The sequence below is a fragment of the Emydura macquarii genome, unplaced genomic scaffold, assembly GCF_026122565.2.
Source record: "Emydura macquarii macquarii isolate MOO-44397 ecotype Brisbane River unplaced genomic scaffold, CSIRO-AGI_Emac_v2 contig_312, whole genome shotgun sequence".
NCBI classification, from domain to species: domain Eukaryota; kingdom Metazoa; phylum Chordata; order Testudines; family Chelidae; genus Emydura; species Emydura macquarii.
Window position 1 is genome coordinate 13,990,058 of NW_027130449.1, and position 9,282 is coordinate 13,999,339.

Genomic DNA, 9,282 nt, shown 5'->3' on the forward strand with positions numbered 1-9,282 from the left:
GCCTTGCAGGGCCCGTCTACATCAAAGTTGTACCGCTTACACAGCACCTGTATAGTTACAGCCACACAGCCCCTGCTGCGGGCGCAGTTATCCCAGTGGATGGAGCCTTCCGCCGGGCTAGCTGGTTCCGTGTGGGGAGGAGAGTGAGCTACACCCCACTACGGCACCATGGGAGAGGTTGTACCAATGTAAGTACCAGTAAAATATCACCCCCACCGGCCATCGTGATGCCACGACAAACACTGCGCGTAGGAACTCCCAACCCCTTGGCCACGAAACCGTCAGGCCCGGCCCGGCCTGGCCTGTGGGGCTCAGAACAAAGTGAATCCTGACCCAGAAAAAAAAAAACCCAGGCCATTCCAATCTAGGCTTGACGGAGCCTAACGTGTGGGAATCTTCAGGGCCACTCCTAATTTCCCCCCAGCTACAGTGCAGCTCCCAGCACCCTGCACCTGCACGACTCCTCTTCTTTGAATCAGGCTCTGGGACAGAGCTGGGAATGGCCGGTGGGCGGGAAGAGACCAGTGAGTGTTCAAAAGCATTCACTCACCCTGTCCTCTACAAGGGCAGGCGTGCGACAGGAGGGAAGAGGATGGCAGAATTAATTTATTTGCAAAATGTGGTGAAATTTGGCCAGTGAGGACCGCCTGACCCCTGCTGTAACCTCAGTGTGGTTCTGTCCCAGGGACAGCTGTGGGTCCAATGCGGCCTTCGAGCTGACAAACAGAGCCAGCGTTGCCTCCGGGTCCAAACAATGTCGCTTCAATGAGGTTTTTTTTCATGAACGTTTAATGTTTTCTCAAAAACCAGAGAACTTTTTGGATTTTGGCAGGTTTTTTGGGGATGGTGAAGGAGCGTTGAGCCCCTTTTCCGGTCTAGACCCATGATCACAGGTTCGATCCCTCTGGCCGCCAGTTCCCCGGGGAGCCAGGTTCCAGGTTCACCGGCGGTTAGCCAGCTCGCCCCAGCACAAAGCGTTGCAATCAGCGGGCCTAGGGCTCCGGCCAGCGCTAAGGGGTCGGCTTGGGCCCTCCGGGTGACACGGAGTGGAGACTCAGCAGTGCTCAATCTCTTCATTCACCAGGTAGCCAGGGCTAGGTTCAGGTGGCCAGGGCTCCATGGCCTTGCGTCTGGGCCCGGAAGGGGTTCCTTATCCGGTCGCTGCTGCCCCATCAGCAGGTTCTGTCCCCCCCGACACAGCCACTCTGCCTCTGAGCCCTGCCTCTCTCAGCGGGCTGTCAGCAAGGTCCCTGACCGTCCCCACGAGTGCCCTCATCTCCTCCGCTCTCTTCAGCCCGTGCTGCCCCTCTTTGAACAGCGTGATGCTGACGTCCTGGCTCTCCAGCCGCTCCGCCACCTGCACCGCCCTGCCCCAGGGCACGGTCTGGTCCTTCATGCCATGGAGCAGCCGGACAGGGCAGGTGATGGGGATGGAAGGGCGCCCCAGCACCCCGTGCTCCTCCGCCTCCCTAAAGAACTCCCGCCTCATTAGCACCGAACCAGCGTCAGCCGTCACGTAGTTATAGACTCCTGTCCGCTCCACTTCGCCCTTCACCTACCCACACGTGGCAGCAAAGGCACAGGCCGGTCAGCAGGCGTGCACCGGCTGTGGGGTCAGGGAGACTCTACTGGCCTGACAAGCTACACACAACCCGGGGGCTCCTATCCCACGCGCAGGAGCAGCCGGGCAAGTCGGGCTCTGGTTCCAGGCCGGAGTGGGAGGGGAGAGAGACCCCAGAGAGATCAGCAGCAGCCTTGCCTTCCCTCTGCCCAGCTCCTCCTCCCCCGCGGGAAGGGCAAGCGTCTGCTGCCCCCGTTCCTGGGGGGAGCAGAGGAGGCAGAATGTCCCCCTCATTGCTCAAGGCCAGGAGGGATTTCCTGGGTGCGATGAGAAATGCATCCCTGGGCAGCGATGCTAGGCATGCATTACTAACGAATACACCGCCTGCCTCCCCCAGCACCCGTGACTCAGGCCTTCCCTCCCGCCGAACGGGCCGCGCGCTGGACTGGTTCTTACCTCTGGAGGGAGCTCGCTGTACAGGGTTATGAAGGCGTCAGCGGCGATTCCTGTGGCCACCAGCCCAGCCACTCTCCCTGGCTGCTCCCTGGCTGCTAAAAGCATGAGCCAGCCTCCCATGCTGACACCGACAAGGATCTAGAGAGGTGAGGACGGCCTGGTCAGAGAGCGGCTCGCTACCCTGGGCGCACCCCTTGCCTTGTCCACCCTCCACTGACGTGGTGCCGCATCCGCTCGTGGCACGTTCCTCGCCGGTGCGCCCTCCTACGGCCCTGCCTGCCACGCTCCGGCCCTGCCGAGCGCAGAGAAGCCAGCCAGCCGTGGCTAATGTGCTGCTGAGTGTGCTTTCTGGGCACCCAGGCGTGGAAGAGACCTCACTGTTGGACAAAGCATCCCAGCCCACAAGGACCCCCGGGGCCCAGCACCCCCTCGGGCAGAGCCGTTTGCACCGAGCCAGAGGCAGGAGGGGCTCCTGGTTTTGCCGCCTACCTGTGGCCCGTCGGTCAGTTCATCCAGCATGGTGAGGACGTCGTTTTTCCAGTGGCCGAACAGACACTCCTCGACGCGCCCGTCCGAGTTGCCGCAGCCCGTGTAGTCGAAGCTGAGGGCAAAGGCGCAGAGCAGAGCAGTTGTTCGGGCGGACAATCCCCCACCTCCCCATCGTTTGAGGATCCTGCCCTGGCAGCTCACTAGCTCTCCTCCCAGACCTTGCTCTGCCCCCTCTCCCCCCGGGCGAGCGCGGCTCCGGGTGCCGTAAGGGCAGCGTCGTCCACGCAGAGTTCCCGCGGCTGGGCGGGCCTCGCTCCACAGGCAGACACAGGCCTTGCTCTGGATGTGGGGGGGCCGGAGGTGACGAGGAAGGGGCGGGGGAGCAGCGCAGGAGACGATCCAGGCCAGTGCCCGGAGGGATGTGGTAGAAGGGCACTGAGCCCTGCTGGGGAAGGCGCAGGCGCTGTCAGGGGTCAGGATGGGGACAGGAGAGCGGAGGCTCCCACGCAAGCAGGGCACGCGCCGAGAGCCTGCGCCGGGCCGGCTGGAGCTGTGCTGCCTGACGCCCAAGGATGGGCCGTCCTGTTGTCTGGGGCTCCTAGCGTGTGGCTGCTGCTCTGGCTGGCTCTGGCCATTCCCCAGGGGCTGCCCCGTGGACATCAGTGGGCCGCTCCCTACCTCAGGAAAGCCCGGCCCGACTCCCGGCAGAACTGCTCCAGGGCCTGGCACTTGGGGTTAGCCATGGTGTCCCTGAACCCCGCAAGGAAGACGATGCCAGGGCTGCAACCGGCCAGCCTGCGGTAAGCCAAGCGGGGCAGGGGCCCTCGCGACAAGAACATAGGTGATGCCATGGTGGGTCCAGGGATCTCGGCCCTGCCGGGGAGACAGAGGCAGAGACGTTACCCACCTGTCTAATGGCTGCCAGCCGCAGCAGAGCCGCCCCCCACCCAGAGCACAGTCTGGCCAGCCCAGAGGAGAGGGCGTGGGGGTCCCGGCATGGCCCCATGGTGCACAATCCCCACAATTCCCCGGAGAGGGGAAGGCAGGGGCCCAGGCCAGGTTTGGGCCCAGCTGCCTGGCAGGGAGATGCCACTAATACCTCTCCAGCAGGAGGGTGAGGGCGGGTTTGGCAAGGGCAAGCAGCTGCCTGCTGCTGTCTCCCTCTGGGCCAGGTCCCCAGCCGGGGGATTTTCTCGGCGCACAGAAGCCAGGGATGAGAGAGGGCAGCTGTCACTCAGGGGAGGGGAGCCAGCTCCCGGCCAGCACCACCCACACTTGGAGCAGTACGGCCCGAGACTCACGGCGGTTCAGCTGCGCCCGGCCCTGCAGCAGAACACAAAGCTTTGGCAGAGGCTGTTCTCCTCCTGTTTCTGGGCGACGCCGTGTCTTGGCGTGGACGGGAGGTGCTGAGATGCCCCGCAGGAGACACGCACCCGGCCTGCCTGCGAACGCACAGCTCCAGCCAGGCTGGCGATCTGTCCGCAGTTAGCGGGGTGGACCTTGCCCTCCTGTGCCGGGGGGTGGCGGGTGCAGCCGCAGGTGTTGACACAGCACCGTGCCCGCCACATCGTCCCTGCTAACGAGGTGGGTTTCTGCACCCGCCGACAGCTGGGCAGGGGGCTCCAGGGCCTGGCCTCCCCTCACTACAGCGCAGGCAGAACCGCTTGGGCCTTGTCCCTCCCGCGCTTGGCGGTGAGATACCACCCGGCCAGTATCTTGCTGTGCTCTGCTCCCCCGCCGCCCCCCCAGGCAGTGCAGACACGGCCTCTCGGTCCCAGGAGGGCAGGTGCATTACGCTACCATGGTCTTGGTAACCTCCCCTGGTCGTTGTGGAGGAAAGCTGCGGGGGCTGAACGGGATGCTACGGAGCGTGGTGTGTCCATGGGTTATAGCGCAGGGGGCTCCAGCCACTACACCTGCTGCATCACGGCGCCTCCGTCATCAGCTTCATTCTGCAGCCCCCTGGGCAGAGAGCCTGAGGCCTGGCCACAGCAGCAGAGGCCAGCCCCTGCCGCACTTCCTTCTCCCCCGGCACTTGCACAGCTGTGCACAGGCCCCCCACCAGGGGCATGGACGTGCCGCACGCTCACAGACGTGTGCACACTCTCCCTTAACTGAGAACCTGGGCACCGGAGCTGTGTGCTTCCCCCTGCATCAGCTGTGTGCTCCCGTGGGGCTCCCCAGGGCGACTCCCAGCTAACATCAGCCCAGCACCTCTCTGTGTGACCAGCCCAGAGCAAACTACCTGCTACCTTATCTAAGCCACCCCAGCAGCTGCCCGCCCCTGACCAGAGCACACGGGCTCGCCCCCCACACGGCAGGGCCAGTGCCAAGCCTGGACCCCCTTGCAGGGGAACCACAGTCCAGAGGCTGCTTGGTCTGGGCTCGGGCCTGGGGGAGCGGCAGGGAGACGAGGAGCACAGGGGGAGCAGACGGGCTGATCCCAGCTATTGTGGCTAGCGGCTTCAGAGCCAGGAGCACCCTGGAGCTGGACTCCCTGCTGCCTGTGGTGACCCAGGCTCTCACACCTGCCTTGGGAGGGCAGTGATGCCAGCGGCGTGGCAGGCTGATACCAGACACGCTCACCGGGAACGGCGGGGGCAAACGGCCAGAGCGCCGGAGCGTCTGTCCCACCGCGAGGGCGTAGCGACGCCCAGCCCTGCATGTGCTCACGCCCCACACGTTGGCCGCACAGCCTGCAGGCAGAGAACCTGGACAGGCTCTTTCACCCCTGCGCACAGGCCCAGCCCCCATGGCCTGCCCCAGACGCATGGCCGCAGGCAGGGCCCCAGCATCATTTTTGCAGGCCCAGTACAAACTTGGAATGCGGGCCCCCTCCCACACACATACCCAGGGGGGTTGCAGGCTGGGCCAGGCCCCCCAGGCCCCAGTAAAGTGTACCCTTTCCCCGCCCCGCCCGTGGGGGCTCTGGCGGCAGGACAACTGGAGACGGGGCCCCGGCACTTGGGGCTGTCTGGAGCGGCTGGGTTGCTAGAGACCGAAGCTGGCCGGTTGGATGCCATGAGCCAGCCCTGCTGCCCGGACGCGCCCCGGGCACCTGTACGGAGCAGGCTGGAGAGCAGAGGGTCTCCCCGGCTGCTTGCGGAAGAAAAGCTGAATGTCAGTGAGAAAGGCCAATGGCTGGCTCTGCTGCAGCCTTAGCGCAGGCATCCCTGCCCCGCCTGGGCCACAGCTGGAACAGGGCATGGGGTGACAGCCCCGCACAGAGCGCTGGGAGCGTGAGACATGGGCAGGGCAAAGGCAGATTATTATTTACGGCCCATGTCTACACTCCTACCACACTCCCACTGAGTCGCCACGCACCCCAGCCACACCTCTCCACCCCCAGTACCAGCCCCAGATCCCCTCACAGCCTGTGCACCGCCCCGCCCGCCCTCAGCCAGTCACACACCCACTGCCTTAGCCACTGAGCGCCACCCCTGGCCCCTTACACACCTGCTCCCAGAGCCCCGCCAGTGCACTCCCTGCACCAGCCTCCTTTGCTCACTCACCTGCTGGCCATAAACCTCCACACCTGGCCCCCCTTCCCCATCAGCCAACCGGCACGGAGCAGCTCTTACAAAACAACCCTCCTGGGCCTGCTTCTGTTGGTCTGTGCCGGCCCTGCCTGGCACTCTGGGGAGGGAGGCGTGTTTGTAACGCAGGAAGAAAGGCAATACAAAAGTCAGGGTTTGGTGAAGGAGAAACCAGAGTTAATTGTAGTTCTAGGTATAGAGCGAGGCACATAACTACAACACACAACACCTTGAGTTCAGATACAGCCGGGGAGCTAGCTACTCGGGCATCGCTTTGTGTAGCAGGGAAATGCAGCCAGCTCTGGGCTGCACCAACGGGAGCTCTGACAACCCGCAGCACCGTCACAGCAGGGGTCAGGGAGAAGGTGGTAACGAATGCGAAACCTGCAGGGGGCTGTAGGGAGGCAATATGCAGGAGCTGGCGTGGAATCTGGCCAGGAGGCTGGGGGCAGCGTCCCCACTCCTGTGCAAAGAGCTAGGCTGGGGTCTTTAACAAGCCCCGTTGTTACGGCTTCCGTTCGTGTGTCAGGACAGGTGTGTGGCTTGACACCAGGAGATGTAGGGTCACTGTCCAGCTTTGCCACAGAGGCCGGGCATGTCTTGGGCGAGAGGGGGGGGTCTCTCAGGAACTCCAGTTCCCCCATGTGAAATCTTCCTCGCTGTCCGACTTGTCCAGCTAGACTGTCAGTGCCGTGCAGCAGGGCCTGCCCTTCCTCTGGCGGTGCAGCACCTGGCACGATGGGGGCCTGAGCTCAGGGGAGGTCTCTGGGCGGGGCCATGCCATGGAATAAGCAATGCTCAGCTGACAGACTGGGCTCCTGGCCCCCGTGCTGCCCTGCGGCACTAGTGAGTCATCTCCCAAGTAATGCCCAGCACTTCCTGGGACCCCTGGGGTCTGCCCCCAGCACGGAGCCGGTGTCTGCTCCCACGCCTGGGGAGGATGCGCTGGCGTGGGGGGTGGCGGGAGATGCTGAGCCATCCGTCCAGCAGACTGTGCTGCTCAGGCTCACGCAGGCTGGGATGGTCGTGTGGTCTGGGGGGTGATAAAATAAAAATCCCTGTGTCAGCCCTTTGCCTCTGTCCGAGGGGGATCCGGGGAGAGGAGCGGCAGCTCCCCGCGGGCCTTCATCCCCATCGGTGGGTGTGATGGGCCTGCCTGCGCTCAGGACTGAGCGTCGCTGCATTACTCCACCAAGGAGTGTTCCTGGTGTAGCTGGGCATCCGCTCCCTGACCCCACCGGCCTGTCAGCCGCTCGTGCGCTCTCCTCTGCCTACGCCAGCCCTGTCTGTGCCTGCCAGGGTAACAAGCGGTGCACCCCAGCCTGCTGTGATATCCAGCCCCTGACACCGGCTGCTCACAGGAATCCCACAGCCTCTGCTCCCAAAGAGCCGTGCGCCCCAGTTGTAACTGAAGCCCCCCTTCCCGTCACCGCACAGCACTTGGGCTGAACCAGGGGAGGTTTATTTAAGAAAGAAGTGAGAGTCTGCTAGAAACCACAGAGTGGTGGGAACAACTGGTTACAATACAAAACAAAGCCGTAAAATACAGACCAGCTCTGTTATGGCCCCTCCATCCTGACCAGCAGCGCCTGCGTGAGGGCTGGGCTCTCCCCACACAGCCCTCCCAGCGGTATTGCAACAACCACGGCTCGTCCAGCGCTGGGCCTCGCTAGCAGGGCCAGGCAGCTGTCCCCCCTCCTGTAATTTGTGCTGTGGACACCCACGTATCACCCTGGGGCGAGATGAGGCCTGGCAGATTCGCTGCATGTGTGGGAGGGCAAATGCATGAGCCCACCGTGCCCGGCTGCTAGCAGTTTATTTAAAATGGTCACCAGCGCACTCCAGCTCAGAGGAGACGGCGGGTGCACCTCCCTAGCCACACTTGCGTGGCAATGCCCGGGGCCGGGGCCAGGCCGCCCTGGGCCTCCAGCGGGGGAACGCAGCAGCCAGTCTGCCGCAGCTGTGCCATCCATGGGAGGTCGCTCGCACTCCACGGGACCCGCTGTGCTGCTGAAAGTCGCTTCCAAGCCGAGCTGCAGCGTGAGCAGGACAGAGCTTGTCCCTGCAGGGCCCCCCCAGGGCAGGCGTCCCCGGCTGCAGGGGGGTGACTTCGACCCCAAAGTCTGCATAGCCATGTGCCTTGTCCTGTTAACCTCTAAGCGCCCCAGCAGTGGAAACTGAGGTGTGGAGGGGGGGGTCTGCCCCCCCCCCCCCCCCCCCCCCCGCGCCGCCTGACGGAGAGTCACAGCCTCACCTCAGACAGAGCCTCTCTCACACCCACAGGGCAGCACCGGGGCTACCCGAAAACCAGCCCCCGCCAGAGCCCTCCCTCCGCTAGCTCGGCGCCATCGCCTTCGCTCCGGGCAGGGTGGGTTAGACCATGGCTGGGCAGCCAACGGGCCTCCCTGGCCCTGGCTCGAGGGGGGCAGCGCGGAGCAGGGTGTTTACATGCGCTTTGCTGCAGGGGCTCAGCAACGAGACTCCGGCCCAGGGTCTTTGCTTGACTCCCGGGGAGCTGGGCTGCGCCGGGCACCGGGTGGCAGAAGGATGAAGCCTGCATCCCGTGCCGGACAAGCACAGCCAGAACCAGGGCCCTTGGCACTGGGCAAAGCCCTGCAGACACGGCTAAAAGCCAGGGGCACCTGCAGGCCGGCCAGGCTCAGCAGGGCGGTCCTAGCCGTCGGCGGGAGGGGAGCCGCTGGGGTTATGCTGCTACCACCGGCGTCTCGCGTTAAGGCGAGGTACGACCCGCTGCCTCTCTCCTGCCCGCAGAGTGCGGCGGCTGATGTGCCCCACCGCACGGGGGAAGCACCCCCAGCCCTAGCTAAGTCCCGGGGTGGAGGCGCCGGCTTCCCTGCTGCAGCTGAGACGGTGGCTCCCGCAGGGGAGCTCTGCCCAGCCATGAAGGCCCCCGAAATCAGAGGCTGCCGGGGGAGTGGATGCGGGGGGAGATGAGCGGGGTTATTGAGGGGATGCTGTTGATCGGAGTAGGGACGATTTAGCTGTACAAATCAATGGCTGTGACGTGCTGACAAGCCAGCCACGCTCGCCCACGGCCTGCGGCCACCCTCCGGCTGGCTCAGTTTGGGAGGTAGCTTCGCCCCTATCCGCCCTGCAGCAGCCTGCCTCCTGCTCAGACCCCCTGCCAATGCTGGGAAATGCGAGCACATGGGAAAACCAGCGATGAAGTCAGGGGCGAACGCCTCCCTGCGCATTCACCAGGAGCCCTGGTGAGCTTCT

The 9,282-nt window shown here is 64.4% G+C and overlaps 1 protein-coding gene across 1 annotated transcript; it reads right to left on the reverse strand.

Moving 5' to 3' along the window:
* Positions 1–358: 358 nt before the first annotated feature.
* Positions 359–3,930, reverse strand: LOC137165054 (palmitoyl-protein thioesterase ABHD10, mitochondrial-like). The gene is made up of 5 exons (XM_067566167.1): positions 3,808–3,930; positions 3,185–3,379; positions 2,507–2,618; positions 2,018–2,155; positions 359–1,555 (listed from the first exon to the last, which is right to left on the reverse strand). The coding sequence occupies exons 2-5, from the start codon at positions 3,355–3,357 to the stop codon at positions 1,151–1,153; spliced, it is 828 nt and encodes a 275-aa protein (XP_067422268.1). The 5' UTR covers positions 3,358–3,379; positions 3,808–3,930; the 3' UTR covers positions 359–1,150.
* Between the last annotated feature and the right edge of the window lie 5,352 nt (positions 3,931–9,282).

Excerpts from the sequence above, each read along its gene's own strand:
- LOC137165054 (XM_067566167.1), bottom strand. The coding sequence starts at position 3,357 with ATGGCATCACCTATGTTCTTGTCGCGAGGGCCCCTGCCCCGCTTGGCT. Across the intron at positions 2,619-3,184 it reads TCGGGCCGGGCTTTCCTGAG|CTTCGACTACACGGGCTGCG; the intron begins GTAGGGAGCGGC and ends CTTTGCCCTCAG. Across the intron at positions 2,156-2,506 it reads AACTGACCGACGGGCCACAG|ATCCTTGTCGGTGTCAGCAT; the intron begins GTAGGCGGCAAA and ends TCACCTCTCTAG.